General features: G+C 51.1%; 4 protein-coding genes across 4 annotated transcripts; all 4 read right to left on the reverse strand.

Moving 5' to 3' along the window:
• Positions 1-216: 216 nt before the first annotated feature.
• On the reverse strand, positions 217-4,407 carry LOC100903918 (pumilio homolog 2-like). The gene is made up of 6 exons (XM_029113114.1): positions 3,806-4,407; positions 2,937-3,697; positions 2,020-2,831; positions 1,595-1,905; positions 957-1,479; positions 217-789 (listed from the first exon to the last, which is right to left on the reverse strand). The coding sequence occupies exons 1-6, from the start codon at positions 4,405-4,407 to the stop codon at positions 217-219; spliced, it is 3,582 nt and encodes a 1,193-aa protein (XP_028968947.1).
• Positions 4,408-8,048: 3,641 nt separating this feature from the next.
• Positions 8,049-9,273, reverse strand: wbl (endoplasmic reticulum protein 29-like protein wbl). The gene is made up of 5 exons (XM_003738787.1): positions 9,163-9,273; positions 8,932-9,070; positions 8,607-8,774; positions 8,315-8,511; positions 8,049-8,237 (listed from the first exon to the last, which is right to left on the reverse strand). Exons 1-5 carry the CDS (start codon positions 9,271-9,273, stop codon positions 8,049-8,051), a joined length of 804 nt encoding a protein of 267 aa, XP_003738835.1.
• A 1,002-nt stretch (positions 9,274-10,275) lies between these two features.
• LOC100904209 (calcium-binding and coiled-coil domain-containing protein 2) lies at positions 10,276-12,418 on the reverse strand. Its single transcript, XM_003738788.1, has 9 exons — positions 12,340-12,418; positions 12,059-12,204; positions 11,738-11,911; positions 11,459-11,616; positions 11,244-11,325; positions 11,054-11,143; positions 10,853-10,930; positions 10,561-10,734; positions 10,276-10,427 (listed from the first exon to the last, which is right to left on the reverse strand). The coding sequence occupies exons 1-9, from the start codon at positions 12,416-12,418 to the stop codon at positions 10,320-10,322; spliced, it is 1,089 nt and encodes a 362-aa protein (XP_003738836.1). The 3' UTR covers positions 10,276-10,319.
• A 1,895-nt stretch (positions 12,419-14,313) lies between these two features.
• On the reverse strand, positions 14,314-17,398 carry LOC100897761 (alpha-N-acetylgalactosaminidase). The gene is made up of 8 exons (XM_029113118.1): positions 17,328-17,398; positions 17,005-17,252; positions 16,329-16,503; positions 15,914-16,088; positions 15,576-15,829; positions 15,236-15,433; positions 14,925-15,041; positions 14,314-14,751 (listed from the first exon to the last, which is right to left on the reverse strand). The coding sequence occupies exons 2-8, from the start codon at positions 17,181-17,183 to the stop codon at positions 14,398-14,400; spliced, it is 1,452 nt and encodes a 483-aa protein (XP_028968951.1). The 5' UTR covers positions 17,184-17,252; positions 17,328-17,398; the 3' UTR covers positions 14,314-14,397.
• Between the last annotated feature and the right edge of the window lie 4,789 nt (positions 17,399-22,187).

Raw genomic sequence — 22,187 nt, forward strand, 5'->3', positions numbered from 1 at the left:
CGCGTCGAAGGATAAATTTGATGGACAGACACATGATTCCAGATGATGTGGTGAAGGCGGCACTGGTCATGGGGAAGATTCTTCAAAGGAAACGCACTCAAAAATTGTTGTCCGAATGGAAGCGATCGATTGAGCGAGCTCTGGTTTGGGCTCGAAGCTGCTCGTCTCATCGCTGCTCGTCTACCAATCTTATGGACCGTCCATGTTACGGTTCGCTTAAGGCGCCGCGTGGGGATCTAAGGCGAGATTACCACCTTGCGCTGCACCCTTCATGAGATATTTCTCTAGTTTGCCTAAGATGTGTTTTCCGTAGGTGTACTTGCGTAGAGAGGCCATATGAGGTCGGATCTTCTGCAGGAGCAATTTACGTTGCGGTGGCTCGGCGACCTCGATCATGCGTTGCACGACGTAATTGGCATACTGATCCTTAATCATTGTGTAGAGAGCACTTCCGTCAAGGAAAGAACAAACCTCTTCGATAAGCAAAATGCGATCTGGGCGAGAGGCGTGAGTCACACATTTTTCGACGACGTTCGAGGCGAATTTATGCTGCGATAAGGCGAGCACTTTCCCTCTGGTGGCAGCCACGATCTGATTCTTGTCGTCGGTTCGACCGTGCTCCAGCACGTGTTGGATCACGTAGTTTCCGTATTGGTCTTGCACAAGTTGCTCGGTGTGCTGATGGAGTTCTTCAAGAATAGGGGACGTCTGCTCGGACGTGCAGTGTTCCAGAATTCTTTGGATGACACGACAGCCGTACGGATGCGTGGATAATGCGAAAACCTGGCCCTGGAGAACACGATGTGGATTTCAGAAAATCATCCTCGGTTTCTCCCGCTGGTTTCGCCGGGCAAGGGGAATGAGTTCCCCTTGAAATGACCGGAGGATAGGCTCAGGACCCCTACAGGGAGGTCCGACAGGATACCACGAAAAAAGGAAAAGGAGAGAGGTCCTACCTGGAAGGCATCAATGATGAACTGCAATGCGAGGGGGTCGACGCACTCGATGCACTTTTGTACGACGTGATTTCCGTTCTGATCCTTGACGCATTTGAGAACGTGGCCGTCGAGCTCCCTGACGATCTCCTTCTGTTGTTCGGATGGTATACTTTCAAGAGCTTTTTGAATCACTCGACAGCCATACATCTGCAGAGCCAAAGGAAGCACGTGCCCCTTGACACGCGCAGCCAGCGCCTGCTTTTGCTCAGGAGTTCCGAATTCGAAGAATTTCTGGATGACGTAGTTTCCGAAGACGTCCGTCATGAGAGAGTAAGCTGAATTAATGATTTCGTTGAACACCAATTGTTTCTCGGCCAACGTCGCGCGTTCGAGCTTCTGTTGAATGAAGCGCGAACCGTGTTGATCCTGAGAGAACTCCACAATGTGATTCAGGAGATCGCGGAGCTGGAGGTTGGGGTAGCGGTTGTTCCGAAACTCCTCAAGGAGACGGGACCGACCACTATTTTTCTCAAGCACGCCACTGCAAAGACAATGAGCTTTAGACCGAAGGTCCGAATTCGATTTTTTTTCAATATTTGAAATCGCAAGGGCGGCAGACCCGTCCTCGATCAGTGGATGCATGGGATCGGACTCACTTCCTCGGCATGTTGACGGGATTACTGTTCTGCGAGGCAAATAGAGACGACCCGCCAGCCTGCCCGAAACCGGCCATTCCCAACCCGCCATTTCGCACGAGCGGGAACTTGGAGTCAGGCTGACCACCCGACACCAGTCTAGAGGTCAGCGTTGCACCCAAATTCAAGTTCGACGTAGAGCTATTCAGCCCCGGTAGAGGAGGAGTCAGGCTCTGAGTTGGAGGGACAATACCAAGCGGGTTGTAGTACTGATTTTTTCCAGGAGGGCCAAAAGGCTCAGCGAATGAACGTTGGCCCTGGAAAAGCAGCGACTGTCGGTTCGGTTAGTTTCGACGAAGTCATCGGTATTGGATCAGTCGATTCCCTGTCGTATGAAGCTCCATCTCATAAGCTCGGGATATTCTCATCGAGGAATCACAGCTCACCTGATTGCCGAAATCCCTTCTGTCGAAAGACTCCCTGCGTCCTGGATGTTGAGAATCTAATCCCGTTCCAATAGGTCCCATCGGAGTTGTTCCGATTGGTCCCAGACCAGCCATCGAGGTATTCTGGCCTCCACTGTTGGACCCAAAGTTGCCAAACGAATTCAAGCTGTTGGCACCGTTCAGTGCGTTCCCTCCCAGTCCTGAGGGAGCTGCTCCCTGACCTTGAGAGAAAAGGTTGCTCGACGATTGACCCGAACCGCTGATGCTGCCGTCGGCATTGTTCTGCGGATTAAGCTGCATCTGCTGACCCTGCGGATGGTTCATGAGCATGTGACCAGCAGGTGGCTGAAGCAGTCTAACCCCTGCCTGGGGATGCGGATGGGGGCCCCGACCAGCGCCGGGATGTGGGGCTCCCGGATGGGCCCCTGGATGTGCCCCCGGATGACCCATCATCATGTTGTCGTAGTAGCCTCCTGGCGGGCCTCCCATCATCGAGAACTGGCTGCCAGGTGGACCTTGACCGCTGTCCCCATTCACGGCACTGGGCGTGATTGGCCTCTGGGTCATTTGTGGATGCGGTCCCCCTGGATTAGGTGTTCCCGCAGGGTTGGGGAACATGCCCCACGGCGGCATACCGTAGTATTGCGCAGGTAAGGGCATCGCGGCTGGGGACAACAGACCCATCGCAGCGTAGGGATCTTGGTTCATAGCAGCTGCGAGATACGGATTCTGATGATGAGCTTGGTACTGTTGTGGGTGCGGGTGGGCTTGTTGAGTTGCCATCATGTGGTGGGCGAGCATGTGACCCGAGCCTGCGAACGAAAGAACATAATTTCATCGATGGGGAAAAACCTTCAATTATCTTCGAAAAGGTCCTCAATAAGGCTCTCGTGTCCAGAAGCCCGGCGCACACCGACCTTGAGGAGGTTGCTGTCGTTGCTGGTTGCTCCCGGGCGGATACGCCATTGTCTGTTGGCTGGTGCTCAATGTCGGATTACCAGGATAGTCAGGAAGCATCGAGCCAGTGGCGTCGAGCGAGCCGATGAGACCGTTGGCCCCATCGGGTCCGGCATGACCCGAGTAGTCGAAGCCGATCGATGGCTGAGCACCCATATCGAATGTTTGAACGATGACGTTCTTCTTATCGAGAACTTCTTCCGCTCCGGCGACTTGGGCTGCATACTCATCGGCCATGACGCCGTTGCTCATGTGGCTCGCTTGCGCATGCTTCTTGACATCCTTGGTCAACGACTTCTTGAGACCCAGAGTGGTAGGGCTGGATCCTCCCAGGACGTACTCGACAACTTTTTCGGAAAGTCGACTATGACCTTCGGCGGGAACCTGCTGCGTGTAACCCCCGCTCCAAGTGGAATCTCTCCACTGGTCAACGAAAATGCCTTTATTCGCATCGTCTTGCATTTGTTTCTGTCCCATGGCTACTCCTGCTATTTGGCTCGGAGACATCGGATCCAGAGACCAGAGTTTCTTCGCAGAGCTGGGGGGCATCATTTGCGAGTGTGAGCCCCCAGTCTCGAGGGCGAGCGCTTGAAACTCGCTTTCGAGCTCTGCAGCAGTGTTGTCTGCCGCTCCTCCAATGCTATCAGTGCCATCGCCAATAACCCATCGAGAGTGTTTCGTGTAGCTTTGGAGATCTGAATCAGGCCGCTGAAAGAAATAGCTGGAAAGACAAAGCAGTTCTCGATGATTCGATCCGATCCGATTTAGACAGAAAAAAAAACCGTGGACGGAGTCGGGCGGTTCACAAGGACTAGCGTGTCACCCTCACCTAACCATGGCGTCGTCCTGACTGCGATGTGGACCTCCTGCCGGTGCAACCATCGGCGTCGACGCGACCGATTGGCTATTGAGACCAGCAGCATGGTTGTTGTTGTTGCTGCCGGTGCCGCCATTGTTGTTGATGTTGTTACTGCTGTTGTTGCTCCTGCTGGTACTGCTGGTCAGAGTGCTGGTGCAGGCAGAACTGCTGTTGCCAGTGCCAACATTAGTACTGCTATCGCCGGTGCAACTGCTTGCGCTACTGTCCGTGGGGCTGCTGCCGGTGTTCTGATTGCTATTGCCTACCACTCCAACTGTATTGCTCTCGTTATCAGCACCGCCGCTGTTGTTGTTTATGCTGCTGATGCTATTGCCGCCACCGACGGGACCGCCACTGCAGGCAGAATCGTTCATGTTTCCACTGTTGTTGTTGTCCTGGTTGATTTCGGTGTTGTTGCTACCGCTGCCACAGCCGATGTCGTGGCTGTTGTTGTTGTTGTTCCCGCCGCCGTTATTCGCCACTGTTTGGGGGGCAGCAACGGTCCCATTGGACGCCCTCTGAGGAGCGCCAGACCCGCGCGACGCCTCTGCGGCCCCGTTCATCATCTCCATCCCGACTGCTGACGCCCACGAACTGCCCTCTGTTCTGCAGTATCTGATTTCTCAACAGTTCTGGGACTGAATCGGGTTGTACGACGCTCGTCGATCTTCCACCCGTCGCCCGGATGGATCGGCGGACAGTGATTTTTGATTGTTGTCGATTAAAGTATTCGTCGTCAGATGGATTGATGAATGAATTCACTCTCGTTGTGTTCTGATGGGGACGCCAGTTGTTCTTCGGTGTTGGTTGCCGTTGATGTTATCAGCTCCTGCGGAAGAAAATCTGTTTTTCGCATTGTGTCACAAGAGCCCCATCAGTGCGCGAGGGAGAGGCTCCACGGTGATTAGTTCTCGCTCGTCACGGAACAATTCTTCTTCGATGCCTCCTTCTTTTCTTCATTTTACCCAGAGTTCTCACAGTGAGCAGCCGTATAATGGTGGAAATATTGTTCGATCCTTGGGAGCCGCGGCTACTGGGGACCCGAGCTGATGGAAGGAAGAAATTCTTCTGGTCATAACGAAAGAAGGCCCCGACGGAAACACGCGAATCATTGTAGTCAGAAGAGTATCCATCGTGTAGCCTTGAGGATGACATTCAGATCTGTTCCATCGGAGCGAGAAGAACTCACAACGACTCATCGCGATGTCGTCCTCATAACACGTTACTCGAAGCCAAAGAACTCGATTGAATCTTATGGACATGCTTATCATGACGCTTGATTGTTGGACGGTAGACGAATTCTCGAATTGTCCCCAATATGTAAGTGTTGCGAATCGGACCGCTTCCCTATTGCGTTCAATAGCTGAGTTTATCGCATCCGTAACTGCTCTTCTCTCAGATCCCTCCATCCATGAGCAATAGGAACCAGCGGCATGGTATAAAAATTCAGAAGATCGCTGTTCCGTACGGAGCTGGAGACTTCGTCTCAGCTGGATGCGGATCAGACCCATACCGACTGACGGAAGGGTGGAGGAGAGAGCGAAAATAATCTGAAAAACATCCGCTACCGGAATTTCCGAAGAAGGTTCGAAGAAGCACACTCGCTCATTTGTCCTTTTGCCAAGCTGGCGACCATCGCCCATTCATCTATTCTCGATCTACGGAGATCTGCTCGAGACCCCGAGAGGGCCTATGAATGACCTCATCCGAAGTCCCATGACCTAAGTATGCCTACTCGAATTCCACCGCTCGTCGATGCGACTCGTTCGATCGCGCCGTCTCTTCAGAATTCCACCAAACTCGAACATTCGGCACCCGAAAAGGTTTGACGGGGATGACCTTCGCTCAATCTGCCTGCTTTGCGAACCCATGAAATATAGACCTACACCGCTGCAATCGAGCGAGCGAGAGAGCTCTTCGGTTCCGAGAACGCAACATGACATCAACGCCATGAGAGTGTTTGTCTGATCCGCTCGGAAATCCCTACTCTCGGATCGAATATTTTCCGAGCGTTGTTTCTAGCAGCTTCGAGATCCCGAGATAGATGTTACGGGAAAACAAAACGGTTTCTGGTTGTTGGAGTCACAGAAACGACTGGAGCCCAGAAGATTCAGAAGATATAGGTCTGCAGCTCGCGAAAACATCAACAAGCGAGGGATCGAATAATAATACCGATGAGTAGTATTTTCTTCGAGGGCGACGAATACCCACAACGAAGAAGCATCTGGACTCGATGACGTCATCGAACGTCTCGATGAGGCTCTGTGCGATGAAAATCGTGATGCGAGAGTCGCGGAATCGGATTTCCGCGATCTTCCGAAAAACGGATACCTCGATCAGAGAGGTCGCAGATGTTTCCTCAATGGGAGGATACAGAAGAACCGCTCATTCATTCATGGACGCTAGGAACAAGTTGCGCTGAACGCGTTGCCAGCAGGAACTGCGACGGTGCTCCGACCTTTAAAGAGACCCGAAAATGGAATCAACACTCATGACACTCAAGCAGCGGCTAAGCGGCGAAACTTGGGCAGACGGGCCTTGAATCGAGGAGCATGGAGCGGCGAGCAAAGTTTCTGCTTGACAGAGAATGGTATTTTGAGGTAATCGAAACCGTACCAGCCCAGAGACCGATACACGCTCGCAGGCGATCACGTCTGCAGCTCCCAGAAGATGTTTACGGACGGGATACCCGTCAGAAGATCCCCAAGGAAAAGGAAGGAGTCGAGAATGTAGCGACTCCATGACTGCTCGAGCTCTCGTCGAAGTTCTCTGCAGGAGAACGATTTTCACTGCACATACACATTGGCAGACGCCTTCGAGAGACCATAATGGATAGGGTCCCCACAGTAGTAGCTAACCAGCTAGCTGGTCACTGAAACCGGCTAGGCTTGACGTCTGAGGTAGACGATTCCGACGGGAGACGGAACCGAATTTACGTGGGATGTCACCAGAGGCTGAAGAGACTTAGAAAGCGTACTCCAGGAGGCAAAGGGTGGAGTATCGTGAGTAATGGGGACGAATGCCCTCGGACCCAAGCAGCGCTCTGCGCAACTGATGACAAAACGATGAGCATCCATCAGCGATTGAACACTTGTGTCACGTACCTGAGGCGTGCCCGGGTGCCGCAAGGGTTGCACTATTTACAAGTATTTACACCTGGCTATGTACACCGCACATACGCTATATACACAACATGGCCTTTGAGGCTTGGCCAGAGTTGATCGCTAGTCGAACTTCTTCTTCGTCGTCGTCGTCGCGCCAGCCAGGGGTCACCTGACGGGCGGATGCACAGCTGAGTTAGGCGCCATTTTTGAAAATGTCGCTGCCCGCGAGATTGGAAGGGCGCTTCCTATACAGAGTCGAATCGATGCTCTGACTCGACCAAGTGCCGTGAGAGGCCCATCTGTCGTCTCCGTTTCCCTCTCTTTCCGCTGGATTTTTCCCTTGACATGTACTCTGATAATTCGAATTTTGAAGCGCTTTCAGGAAGCCTCCAGAATCACCAGCGTTGCTTGCACGAGCTGCCGGGAAAGCTCTAGATCTCCAAGTGTTACGGCTCACCAGATACTATATGCCGATCTGGGATCGGTGAACAGACCTGCTGATGGAAATGTCCGATAGACCCGTTGACTGAGGACCAACGTCCATTCTCAGGAACGAAGCGCCGTCGTTCATGCAACTCTGCGAGAGCAGAGGGACTCCATCCAAATCCTGCCGGAGCAACATGGAGGCCAGGATTTCGCTCAAATTCTTTCCCCTTCTAGACCCAACGCACATTGGAGTTTGGGTCCGGAAGATGAAGCGGCAGTCCCAGAGCTTAAGACGATTCTCTTTACGAATGTTTTTCGGGGGAAATCTACGCGGCGGTGTGCCCGAGTTCGCGAGCGCAGAGTGTCATCATGACAATCTGATGATGAGGTGCTTGGTTTCACGGATACCATGGGTTTAAATATTTCCGTGAACTCCCCAAGTGCCCCCCGTGTTGTTGGCTGCGACTCGCAGCCTGCGAGTCACCGATTTAGCACACGGTAGCTGACCTACAGAAAAATTCGACTTTATTGGACACGTGGGTAGCATATCATCCTAATGTTGGCATATGCGGTCTTCGCTGGCGATGAAAGTGTAACATTGCGGAACAGCCGCTTTTCCTTCTTTTCTATTCTGCTAGAGCGTAAGGATTTGATCAGGCTCCCTCGAACGAGCTCTGTTCAGATCATAGTTCGTCTCTTTCATCCTGTGCTGACCCATCGGCAATTTCCTCTTCCTGGAAGCTCCACAGATTACCTCCGAATGAATAGTAAAGGATGTCCACGCGTTCTTTCAGCAGGACTTTCTTCGCCTTCGGGAGTTTCATCTGAAGAAGTCTCACGACTCGTTGAGATTCTTTCGCGACTGCGGGTTGCTGGAAACGGGAAAAACCGGAGAAATTCTAGGACCGCTCATCTCAGAAACTTCGACCCCATCGGCAAACGCACTCACCCCCAAGTCTAAGATTCTTTCCATGAGTTTCAGATAATAATCAGCTGTGGTGCTCCTCTTATCGGTACGTGGGAGACTGGCGATGAAGATCTTCGTCTGCAACACCATTTGCTCTGCCAGCAGAGTCCTGTCGAACAGATGGGCTTTCACTAGCCGATCCAGTTCAAGAATGCAAGCCGGACAGCTCCATTGTACCTCTGAATCACGAGAATCGTGTCGCTACGAGGCCTCCGAATCCATCGGAAATATTTCGGCATCTCCCGGGAGTAGGGATCATGATGAGAATACCCACCGGAATTCTGGTTGACGAAGTTTCGGAGTCTGTTCAAGCTGAAGAAGCCCTGATACTTCGCTGCCCACGACATTGTGTCCCGCGCGAAAATGAACAATACCGGCCAGTGTTCTTTCCGCGGAACATTTAGAAATTCAGCCAGATCGGTGTTCTCTTTTTCGCCGAATTCTGATTGTCGCGGGGCGTGCGAACATTAGCGTTAATGATGTACCTCCCTCTCGAGAACAAAATGGAGAACTTATCCCGCTCATGTCCAGACATCCTGGGGAACGCGCGTTCCGAATCCGCCCGCAGAGCCCAGTGTCAGACATTCCGGCGCCCTCACCTTGCACCCCGATTTCCGCGACGATCGTGTGCTTGTCCTGCGACAGCAACCCGACGAGTTTCTCGAACTGGGTCTGATTGCGACCGTGGGGATAATCCTTGTCCACTTTGACGATTGCACACGGAAAATGTGGAATTATCTGGAAAACTTTGAGACTGATCCAAGCGCTTCGAGCCTTAACGATTCATAGGCTACAGATTGGAAAGTTCCGACTACTTGTAACAAACATACTTTTTTGAAAGTTGACATGTCCAGTTGTATGCTGCCTTTCGCGTAACCAGCCTGTCCGCTGCGGATGGAGCACAACAATAGAATCGACGGGAACGTTCTGGCCAAAATCATGGGGACGAGCTCACGGAAAGGATCTGTTCACTTCGAGGAAGACGGCGAGCCTCTGGACACTGAGACGCGAGACATTCTGAGTGACCGGCTTACCGCCTCAGCCGAGGAGAAACCCGTCGAAGAAGCCAGCGAACCCGACCGAGACCGAGCTGTTTTTATGCCGTCGACAGACGAAGTCGGGAACATTTACCCGAGCAACAGAAATCGCCCAAATCCCAGACCCTGAACCTCGACAAATAACACGCTGGATAGCTCGGAGCTCTCGAAGGTATCCCGTGAAGGAAGCAAGCATATCTGAGTCGGGGATTCCTGTTCTCACCGGATCCCAATTATTATTGACGTGAAAGAGGAGAACGGGGGAATACTGAATCCGACAGGCCGCTATCGGTGACCTCTGACCGATTCGGTGGTCATGCCGTGCTCGACCCTGAGCTGAAGAAGACTCCGAAGGGAGACTGAGCCCCCCCAACGGAGGCGGCCACAAAGGCTCGCGCAAGGGAAGGGGGCACTGCTCGAGGCCTCCGAAAATCCAGGAGGCTTGCTCTCAATATGCTAATTCTCTCTTATTCGGGTTTGACACTCGAGAAAGTTCGGCGGCCAGAGCTGATTGGGTCAGATGTCACAACAGAACGAGAACGGCTACGATGAAGCCGATCCAGTCGACTCGTGGCTCCCGACCCCATCGTCGAAGCTTGGTGACGCCATATAGACGATCTCCTCCTCCTCGCTATTTCGGCTCGATCGGCTCTGGAGTCGAATGCAACATTTTTGTTCTATGGCCATTAAATTCATTTTTGGTGTTAATATATCTATATGTCACAGTTTATTTTTATGGTTCAGTAATATTAATTTTCGAAATGAGAGTGGCGCGAGATGCTGACGTGATGAAGGCACATTCGCTGACGGAAGAAAAGCAGAAGTGCATTTTCGGCGGCGCGAATATTTTGGAAAAGTAGCCATTGAGTTCCCGACGTTCCGGAGACTTCAAACGATATCGTTCCGAGCCCACTCCACTTTATGAACGGGCTTGTACTCGCTACACCATCTCATTGCTGGGAATCTTCCAGGGATAACTTCTCAATCCCACTCAGGGTCTCTTCGGATTCGCCTCCCTCACTCTCGGATCCGAGGGCGAGGTCCAATTGTTGCCGCACCTAGGAACGGACGAGAAAATTAAGGATTGTGCGGAGTCGTACTCGAACAAATACAGGAAACTCGTGGTCAGAACCACAATACAAGCATTGACGGCGGGTAAATGCCCGGTCTGAAAAAAGACGGCTCTTTTACCTGCGCACTCTTATATGACGATCTTGAATGGATTTGGTTCAATGTCTGCACGAACGTCGAGTATAACTCGTCACGCTCCTCCGCGGCTTTCTTGAAGTACTCTTCTGCGAGAAGTACTTCTGACTTCAATAGACGATTCTCCCCGGCCAGCTTGTATGTTTCTTCCCGCAATTGCTAGAAGGAGGGATATTCCGATTGGGATGGGTTCAACTTCCCCATGATCTGAGCACCCATCATGTTGGATAGCCTGGGATGCAGGATGAAAAAAACGACCTGCTCGATCGAAACCTACATCGAACTTGCTCCGGTTGCCTCTAATCTTCTCCAGTTTTTGACTCAGCTGTCTATTTTCAGTCAGGAGTTGTTGAACCTTAATGAGACCGGAGAGCGGAATGTTAAAGGATTCAGATAGGTCGGTAATGCGAGGAGCGTCTTACGTGGAGAATGCTCGAGTCAGCGACAGCGCCGGCTTACTATATGAATAGCTACGTACCTTTTGCGTTGCGAATTTCAGTTGACGTTTCAGCAATTGATTCTGCTCGTCTAGGTGATCACAACGCGAACGCGTAGAGTTCTGTTCGGCCTGTGGACGACAAGATACAGACTACACGAGGGGAAAAAACGGAAGAGAATCGCTGGGAGCGCGGGAAATAAAACTTTCGAAATAAAACTTCCGAACTAACCTGTAGTTTCTCTATATAGGCCACGTTCACTTTGAGAATGTGTTCGCAATTCTCTTTGGCGTCTTCCAGGGTTCTCTCCAATCTGCGGAAGGATCCCCATGTTTCAAGAGTTTCGAGAGCGATGCAGAAAGCCCTCGACGGCATCTCGGTCTGAGAGATCCTCCTACCCCTCGAGATCTTGAGGATGTTCCCGGGACAATTTGCAGTGACTCTACCTGTTCTGTTCACCGTTGACAAGCTTCTCGAGATCCTGTCTGTATCTCTCCCTAATTTTCTGTATTTCATCCAGTTTCTCCTGCTCAGCTGTCAAGCGAGCTTGTTCGATACGGTTCTCCGCTTCGAGCCGCAGGGTTTCGAATTGCATCTCATACCGCTGAAAAACTTCCACTCGTAACTTGAGCGGATCGAGATCCTGCCTTCCTGGCGTAGAGTCATCCGAAATGACTACCTATAGGTTCGAAAGTCACAGGACTATCCATACGGGAACTCCATACTTGGACTAGATGATTCATGTGGGTCTTGTGCTCCTTGGTGAGGTGTTCGTGCAACTGCCTCATTCTCTCCTGGAGCGCCTCCTCCGCGAGTCTGCGCCGTCGCTCTGCGTCTTCATCCCTTCGCTTCACGGCTCTGTTCTGACCCTCGATCAGTTCTGCCACCACATCCACGAGCTGGAATGATAGGGTCGAGTCTCGGATCAAATTCAGAGAAACCGATGCACCCGAGCAGTTTTGGTGCTCAGTTCGCTCAAGGTGTATTGGATGTGGACTATTAGGCCTTGAATGAAGATTCTTGTGGAATGAAATAAACCCGCCGACCTGAGATCGAGTCATTTTCGAAGCAGCGATACCGTCAACGAGTACCGTCGTATCGAAGCGGCTCTTCGGACTCGCTTTTTCTCGTAATTTGTCCCTTTCTTTCCTCACCCTCATGAGAGTCACTAGAGGCAACACTTTCGGGCGGTCTGGAAATATTCCGAAGATTTTCATGATTAGATAATAGCAGAGTTTCAGAAAAACAAGAAACTATAATCCATTTCATCAGCGATCCCGCGCTCCCTCCGGCAGAGCGTGAATCCATGCACCGATTCAAGTCTCACGTCTCGTCGTCCGAGAGTTGCGTCTGACAAAGAAACCTCCCAAATACGTTTTACCGGATAGATCACATGCCGTTATCATTACGAAGTTTCGAGTGAAAAAATCTAATGGATCATCCTCTACCGGAGACGATAGATCCCGCAAAAGTCAGTCCGGCTCTCGAATGAAGAGCGTCCAATTTCCTCAAATGAGGTTCTGTATCCTGCCCTGGCACCTGTGGGCTCTGTCCGTCTACATCATCATCTGGCAGCGCGAGTGAAATCGCAGGAAGTATTGCTAGCGACGAGACGGGCTGTCACGGCCACTACGGCGGGAGCGTCAGCGGCGCCGGCGTTGGGTATGGACGATACGGTGGTGACGGCGGCGGCAGCGACGACGACGACCAGAAGGCTCATTGGCCGAAAAGCAATGAGAGTGACCAGATGCCGTCCGGCGACGAGGTTTAAAAAGTGGGGGCTCCTCAGTCAGTGGCTTTCCGTGGGAAGAACGCATCAGTGAGCACGACAACTTACTGCTGCCGTGTTGTCGGCTCTGTGACTACCGTGGAGTCGGTCGCCTAGGTTTGCCCGCGTGCAGAGCATATGCCTCGCTCAGGAGGACTTGCTCCAGCGATTCTGTCCTACAAATATGCTACCCGTGCACCGTGCTGGGTTTGCGAATGAGGTATCCAGTCGTCGACGGCGATACGTCTCTTTCCGCGCACGTGTCCAACTCTCAACCGCGGATGAGTCGAAGATTTTGCTCCCTGAAGATCAACACATTTTCTCAAGCCGTACTCCGCGCATGTCAGGGCTCGCTCTCGCGGGCTGCGCTTCTACGGAACGTCGATCCGGGCAAGAGACCGCCGGAGCCTTTGGGGAGAGACATTGACAGTCCTAATTTACTGCCCGATTATCGTAACAAGGATCAAAGTTATGGACCGACCGCAGTGACGGAAAGCCCAATGGGCCAGGCTCTCGTTATTTCCTACGATTAGGTTCGCACGAATACTCTGAATAATTTCAAAGGTCACTTGCTCCAGGAACGAGAGCTACGGGACTGGGCGTCACTCAGCCGCAGTCGACCTTGCACCGAATACTTCGTTTGACCCGGGTTTCGTCAGGTGTCCCTCCTTGACAGTACATGAGGATATAAAAACCGAATAATGGTAGTGCGGGATGCGAATGACCGTACCTGAAGGCAAAAGGTGAATCTCCGGAGCCTGACTGGCGAAAATCCCGACGGACACTCCGAGGCGAGGAATGAGTCGAGATCGAGAGGAGCCAACCGGTGGACGGTCTGAACCTACCGGACAGCGCGATCCGGCTGCGGACGGCAGGACTCGATCGATGGATAAATCCAACGTTTACGCCGCCAACACTCTGAGAGATCCGAGGGAATACGTACGATGGGAACACGTTCACACTATCGGTGTCATTTGTTTTACATGCACGAAATGTTTTGCCTGGAGGCCACTCGAGTTGCCTGGATACAGTGGACAGACACCCCACTACGGAAGGTGAGGGCAGGCTAGCAGACCGGCGAGGGTTGTTCGTTGACCGGATACTCTGCACCGTGCACGCTATCCGATGGGGTGGTTCCCGTTCGTTGGAGCGACGTCGCATGCGAGCTTCCCAGTTTTGTTTCTGTTTTCAATAAACGAGACAAAACACTCGCGACGACATCGACGTAATGTAGACATAAGCGGCTCCAGAGGCAGATTAAGAGAGCATGCCAGCATTATCGGCGCGGCTCGCTCGGTGTTCACATCCATCGCCGCCACAACCACCACCTGGGTGGAGCATTTCAGGTGACTCATTCACTCGACGGAAGAGAGCTGTGTCGAGAATGGTTCCTTACATAAACTCGTTGTGCGTGCCATCGGGTCAGAACTTTCTGTAAGGCATGAGTGGGTCTTTCCGTGGAGAATTCCGCGAGAAGGAGGAGCCATTCAGCGCTCGAGTGGACGGCAGGCGTTTGAATACAAGAGTTTCGGATCGACATGCATTTATTCGGAGGATTCTATGGACCACGATCGTAAGAAAATGATCCGGCATAGGGAATATACGGTATCGTCAGTTTCACTCGGTTTCCCGTCCGGATGGATGTCCTCCCGATTCGCTGAGGGTCTCTCGACTCGGAGGATCTTCTGTGTGTATTTCAGGACCACCTTCCGTTTGCGACATTTGATAGCCTTGACTTCCGGAATTCGAGTGACGATCTCCTTTCCTCGAGCGATTACGTACGTTCTTTGGCGCCGGCGTTGATTGTGCCGCTTCATTGACCGTCGCTTTGAGCAACACCACACCACTCGGGTTCACGCGCACCGCCAAGTAGTCGTCAGGGGTCATGGTTTTATTAACGATCGTCTTGTCGTAGAGATCAGTGAAATTGTAGCCACGCTCGAAGTTCAATCCAATCGAACTGAGGGATATCTGTGAATGAATTATTCGTCACTTGCTTCCTTGAATTATGTCTCTCATTCGTCGAGTTCCCAGACGAGCTCCGCGGAACGACCGTGTCGTAACTGGATCGCCTCATTTTCTGACCTTCCGGTGTTTGCGCATCACGGGAGCCCGACTTATTCCGCTCCAAACATTGGACTTACGTTGACAAGCCTCGCACCACCCATGTCATTCCTGTTGTGTATTGCCAGGGCAGCCGACATTGAGCCATCAGAAGCCCTCGGTCCGACGGGACGGATCCAGATTTGAATAGATTTGTCCTAATTAAGGGGATCATATTCATTTAGTTGATGGAGAATCACAAGACAAGATCTCAGGATGGCTCTGCTTGCCGAGTCCCCGCTCCTAAATCGAGTTAGGCTCATCCCGACGGAAGTGCTATCAAGAAATTGCTCCCATAGGACTGGAGGAGGCGTCCAGTGTAAGCTGAAAAATCCCTCGATCGAAGACGCACGTTGAAGATTCGTCGACCCATTCGGCCATATTCGTCCTGATCTACAGCGATCACGTCCCTGTTGAGGAGAATATCCTTGAATTTGGGATCCATTTTTCGAAGATCTGCGGACATGAAAAGTGGCGCAGCCAAGATCGACCAGATCGCCATCTGAGTTTTAGCTTGATCGATGCTCAGACCGAAGTCACCGATGATGAGCTGAAACGCGCAATGAATTACAAGAATTTTCCATTTTAGGCCATCCGATTCCCTTGGACGATCCGATCCTCATCGTACAAAGTTCCGAGATCATACGTATCGCATCAGGAGATCGCGGCTGAGGACTTTGAACATCACTGACCATGTCGGGGTCGCTCCAAGCGCCGGGACCACTGTAGGGGATCAGATCGTCCTGGACTTTGGCGTAGTAGTCCATTATTTTCGTGACGCTTTGCCAAGAATCAGCGATATCGTCGAAATTACGCCACAGGTTGCAGTGTTTCGAGATGCTATTGTAATCTGGCTTCCGTTTGTCGAATTGGTAAGCTGGCCAAGAGCAGGAGTACACCATCGACCGACCCGAATCGTGCAGTGCTTGTGTCATTTGAGGGTAGACTGAAAACGTCATGCCGTCTAAGGGGCTGCGGCAAACAGCAACTCGTCCCAAAGAGAAACCCATCTCTAGAATTCGTTACTAACTCTCGTCCATTTTGTTCGGATCCGCGTAGCAACCGTCGAGCTTCAGCATGTCCACCCCCCACGCAGCGTACGTGTTCGCGTCCTTCTTGAAAAATCCTTCGCTTCCAGGGTAACCGCCGCAGGTCTTGGTGCCACAATCTTGGTAGATTCCCATTTTGAGGCCGCGGGCGTGCATCTGTTGGAGCGAAATAAATTTCACGGAGCACGTCTAGCGTTCCACATCAGAAGAAACATTTCGGCTCATGGAATTTCGACGTGGTTCGAGTTGGAATCTCTACGAGCGTGATTGAGCGAAATCGGCCACTTTTTGCAGAGTTCGGAACGAAGTTGAGGGTCCGAAATTTTTTAGGTAAGGGATAAGCTGATGACCACCCGCTCGGAGGTGGAACAGGCTATCGTATTGTGGCTCACGTACATAGTCTGCCAGCCATTTGATGCCATGCGGGAAACGTGAGTAATTCGCCTGGAGCGTTCCGTCGAAATCTCTCTGTGAAGACATCCAGCAATCGTCGATATTGACGTACTCGTAACCCGCGTCTCGGTAACCTTCCTCCGTCATCACGTCGGCCATTTGGGTGTACAACTTTTCGCTGTGGATATGAATCGTTCGAGTTAGGCGCAGGATCGTTTGAGCTCTTTTAGGGTTCCGGCGATCCGCGACACCGAGCTCCAAGAAGTGAATTCCCTCGAAGCTCCTTCTTATACAGAATCAATCTCGTCTGATTGTCCGCAGTGAATCGCCATCGCATCGTCGAATCGTTGGGCTCCTATCTTCGACTCGGGAACTGATCCTGAGGATATTGAGGGAATTCCATGTGATCGGCACCCGACTTGGCTGGGGCGCGAATCTTTATCAAATAGCCGTTCGACCAGCACGGGGCGTGCATTTATTCTCGTGTGTCACAAAGCCGCACAGTCTTCAGAAAGAGAAACTGTCGTGGAAAGGTGAAGGTTGCCACAGAGAGATTGAAATTTTGGCCTTTGAATCCGAAGCGCGTGGGATTCCCTGCGATCTGCAATATGCTGGTGGAGCGCTCCGACATGAGTGAATTTTCAATGTCTCGAGTCACTCCCTCGCGATTGGAGCTCACCTTATACATGAGTCGGGATACTTCTTACAATCGACCTCGCAGAGGAAGCGTTCCCACGAGAGCCAACCCATTGGCGGAGTCTTGGCCAAACCATTGCGCCACGCACTCCCCTCTTGGACAGGGCCGAAGACGGCAAGCATCAGAGCCGGCACGGAGGCGCTGAGATGCCACGAGCGCATCTTGCCGAGAGCTGGGCAGATATGATTCGTTTGGAAGCGATGCACGTCAATCACGAACCGAATATCGACCTAGACGGTAAGGGTGATCTCGGAGTTGGATTCTGCAGATTCAGTCACTTCTCGAGTACGCAGGAAATAACTCACGAATCTTCCCTGTCGCTCTCGCGTGATGCGCGACTTTTGAGTTTTTGGATGGTGGAGGCGGCGGGCGCCGTTTTGAGCAAAGACGCTCGCAAGACACTCGTCAACAGCGTCGAAAAGGAGAGAAGCACGACAGCGATGATAAATAGAGAGAGAGCGTGGAGATGTACAAGAGGCAGCACGCCAAATCGCCTCAACGGCGACGGTCATTCACCGTCGTCGTCGTCCAGTCTGCAAACAAACTGACGTACCGTCGTCGTCCGTGACTCTCGTCGCGAGAGACTCGCGCGCTTTGAATCGAACGGAGGCGCTCCAGAAGTGAGTTCAAGTTCGCTCGCACAAGAACGAGCCATTGTCAAACAAAGTTCAAGACTTCATTAGTCGAGGGAAAACCTCCGAATCTGAATCAGAGCGGGAACGAGTGCTCTTAAGAGATTACTCCATCGCCAACGACCAGATTATTCGTAGCCTCGTGACGGCGCTTCTCGCGCGCGAGCATGAAAACCTAGCTTGATTGGGTCGCGCTGCGTCCAAAAATGCGGGAGTGAGCACGGCTAGGCTCGATAGCTCGGAAAATTCTCTGGATTACAGTGGGTTGGAGCGAAACATTTGTTTACGTAAAAATTTCGAAACCTCGGGAAGAGGATCGAGTTACCTCACCGACTCGATCCTCGAGCTTGATGAGGATTCCTCCGCTCCCTGAATCCCTCGAATTACGAGGTCTCTCATGAAGCATAGTAGCTGCAGGGGTCGCCTGAAGTAGGAGTTAGTTTTCTACTGCCATTATTCTTGGCAGCGAGTAGCGGAGAGATTGAAGGAAGATTCAAGGCCACGTATGCTCTATGAATACTTTATTCAAGATAAATACTTGAAGTGCAAGAAGATCTTGCGGATTACCTACTCAATAGGTATGAATCACTAGTTGGAGGCCCACGGATATGCAGTGGAGCCTTAAGTATATTCTTTATCATCTTCATCATCATAATAATTTTCCACGACTTTTACAAGTTCAGCCGAACATGTCTCCATGATCATCATGTTCATTGTCACCTTTTGTTTCTCAATGCTCGCTCTCTCAGTCTTTCTCATTATCATTTTTACATTTCAACGATACTTAAAATTTTATTCGGCACCAACAGACAGCGTCGACTTGTCTTAAGCATATTCAGCGTCTTCCAAGTATGTCCACTCTATTCACAGATAAACAGAACAATCTCTCCATCGGACGATCAATCGCAACTTTCTCGTATCCTCTCTCCATTATCATCATCGACTGTTTTCATGAATAATAACTAAATGCATGAAACGTAATACCGACATCGAATAGTTCGGAAATCCCGCCGAATAATTATACTCCCAGGTTCGGAGTCTTCATAGGTGAAACACCGACTCAATGGCCTTGTGGAGTGTTTCTGGCAGACGAGCCGCGGAAAACGAATGCGGAGAACGCTGTCAAGGCTCATTTCAACGCATACATATTGGATGGACTCCGTCGCGACCACCGAATTCGACAGCAGCGGCTCGCCCGAGCTGTTCGTTTCCACAGACATCAGTGAATTGAATGAGGAATACGATAACGGACATTGTTCTCATCGTAGTCGGTAGGAGATTTTTCATAACTTAAGCTCATTTGCTTCCCCTCCTTCTTCGTCAGCTCAGATCGGTGGTGAGATGCACAACAACTACTGCATCGAAGTGGTTCGAAGTACGTCAAATGCGTCATTCCACGCGAGCAGTCGTAGAATCGAAGGCTCATTTCGGCCGAATTCCAGGTGAGGCAAACGCCTTTTATTCTTTAATCGATGCGCATCATCCAAGCACCAAGCGCGCTAATGTTGGAAAAGTACGCCGGCGTTGAAAAATCATCATAATAGTAATAGTAATGGACGGTAATATTCCTGCGGCGGCAGTTCTATATCGCGGTAAGAGATTATCCAGCGAAGTTTGTAGACATAGGCAGATCGGTTCGAGACAGTGGCATGACTAGGCCGAGTGGAATTCCCCCGATGAGCTGGGGTGTTCAGAACTCGCAAAGCTTCCCCCGCAAGTTTATGCTCAAATCTTCGTTCCTCTTCGACGACGGAGTCGATAGTGGCGCCTGCCCCCTCTTGGTTACGCAACAGGTTCGAGCGCTCAAATTTAGGTGAATGGGTAAGAGTCGTCCTCCGACTTCTCTAGCTCAGCAAAGTATCAGCGGCGAGAAACTTTCGGTGCGAAACCAGTGTCTGCGAGACTCATCGACGGAGGAAAGGTAAGCCCGCTTGGAAGAGAATTATTTCAAACATCATCCGCTCGTGGTTTCTTTTTTCGTAGTATGATACTTTGGCCGATCCGACCGAAACCATTCAAGTCTAAGGACCTCTGGTTTGGAACACGGTGTCGAATAAACGGAGGGTGCGGATGAAACGATGCCAAGGATAATTTCGGCGGCCCTCTATGCGGATGGAAGGCTCTAGTGCCAGATTAGATCTTCCGGTGTATTCCGGATACCAACGCTAGTCCCGGGAAGTACTTTAAATGGGTGATTTTGGCTCCAGTGCCTAGCTACGTGTATGCCGTCATGATGAAGCTTTTTCTCGCTCGCTCGCTCAAACACTCGTTCATTCACTCTGTCAGTCTGCTTGCCGTTCGTACATGCATGATTCGATTGCTCAATCCTAGCGATTCCGACCGGCAGCGGCGAATTGCTTGCGACAACGACCCCACAAGAGGGCTGGCACGTTTGATCGCGTACACGATGAGAAAACATCCGCGGGCCGCAAACTGTTCGCCTCATCATCGTTTCGGTTTAGGCTCTGAGAACGACGAACGATTATGATATCGACGACGACAAAACATCCAGACGTCACTTTTCTGCAGTTCTAAACACGGACACAAATATCACGTCACGATTTGAAACGGAGTGAAGACGCAGTTTTTCAGGAAGCATCGGGCTGTTAGAATGGGACGAGCTTTTTGGCCTGAGGGTCAAAGAGGGCGATGCGGATCGTCGAGGGTCAGCGGAGAGGAACTCCGTGACCCCGTGTACCAGGGAAGAAATCAATTGGAAGACGCGAAAAACATCTGTTTTTTTCCGTGAATTAATTATTATCGGTGTCTTAGTCGTCCGGACGGTCCGGACTTATGCTTGTCTTGAATCCAGTTAAGTTATCTCGTTTCATTCGGTCGTCTTTCTCTTGGAATTCATTTCGCTTTGAATTTTCAATCGCTTGGACACCATTCTCGTTCTTTCGAAACGTCTCACAGCCCGAGATCGCTGTCCCGGTTTCGCGAACATCAACTGGACACTTAGTTTACGCGGTGCGCGGCGCTCCTGGTTCGTTCTCTTCGATGCTTGGCGACAGCGTCAGCTCGATTCTATCCTCCGGCTTCCTAATTCGACGATTCCTCATGAGCACAGAGAACATGACAACGATAATCGAAGAAGATAAGAACTAGCTCCGCTAAGATTAGGAGGAGGATAATGATGATAGTCTGGTCATCACTTCACCAATCTGTTCTGATAAGATTCTCTTCCATTTTCGTCCCTTCCCTCTCTCTCCTTCTAATGCCGGATGGGTCGCACGCACCCATCGTCAACTTGTATGCTGTACCTTCCTAACTTTCATATCTTAGTATCTACATACTTACTCGGTCAGCCAACAACACGTTTTTTGTTTCACATTCGTCTTAATAATACTAGTATCTCTGCTATACGTACTCGGTAATATCAATGTTATCATTCATTGTTCGTATCACCTTATGATCCAACAATATTTCATCAGTCATTCCCGCTGCTTGATTCCAGCCGCATCATGGACCTATCTAAAAATCTGTCTATTGATCTAATAATCTACAAATTTGCTCATCTGTCGATGTCAATAACCACCAATCATCGTTCTCCTGGAGTCTCTGACCTCTGTCGGCAACATTCTCGATTACGTCACCTCCGTTCATCGACATGACCATCCTCTAGTCATAATATTCATCATTCGCTCGTACATTTCGTCGAACGCCCATATCCGAGCGCCTAGGGGAACGACTACATAGTAGGTATTTATGGTTAATTTGAGTATGGATAGAGATTCACTTTAGTTCGTTGAATCGAACGCCTTGAAACCCGGATACCCATTTCAGGTGGAAGATAGGAACATAGAGTCGCGGAGTTCCCCCTCAAGCCCCGCGGCATGTGATTCGATTAGAGGTGGTAGGGCACTCGGTTGGTTTCACATACAAGAATTTTCTTCCCGCGATCACTAGACATGTTGAGGATTATTTGGTGACGAGATCGAACTATCCGTCAGATGTTCATCAATGCTCTATCGTTCTACCTACCGACATTGGCGATGGAAATTGAGTGCGCGATGGACTCAACCGCCATCGAGCTGAAGGATGGTCTTGAATCGAGTTTCATTCAATTCGGCCGTGGAATCCCAAAGAGAATTCACGCTCCGGACCAGGACTTGTGATATGATTACGAATTCCGCGGAGTACCGCTTCGTCTACCGAGACGAATGTCTCGTCGATATAGAGATAGAGGACAGAAAAGTTCTGGAGCAGTTTTTTGTGTCGATGTCCTACGCTAACGCGTCCATGATAATCTTCCGTGGAGACGTCATTAGCATAGGCTCGCAAAGATCAGCCTGAGTCCAGGGGTGGCATGATTTACTCAATCAACCCCTCCCTCCCCCGGCCCAACCAATGCACCTCCTTCGCGGATGTACCTCTCATGTTGCCGGAGAATTTTCAAACTTTGGATGCTCGGAAAAGTTGTGTGCGAAACCGGAAAGACCAGTGCCCCGCCTCTCGCTCCCCGTATCGATGCTCCTAGAGTTCCGTATCATCAACAGAGACTGTGTGATGCCTTAACGGTGATTCTGTAGA

The sequence above is a fragment of the Galendromus occidentalis genome, unplaced genomic scaffold (genome assembly GCF_000255335.2).
Source record: "Galendromus occidentalis unplaced genomic scaffold, Mocc_1.1 scf7180000076319, whole genome shotgun sequence".
In the NCBI taxonomy this organism is placed as follows: domain Eukaryota; kingdom Metazoa; phylum Arthropoda; class Arachnida; order Mesostigmata; family Phytoseiidae; genus Galendromus; species Galendromus occidentalis.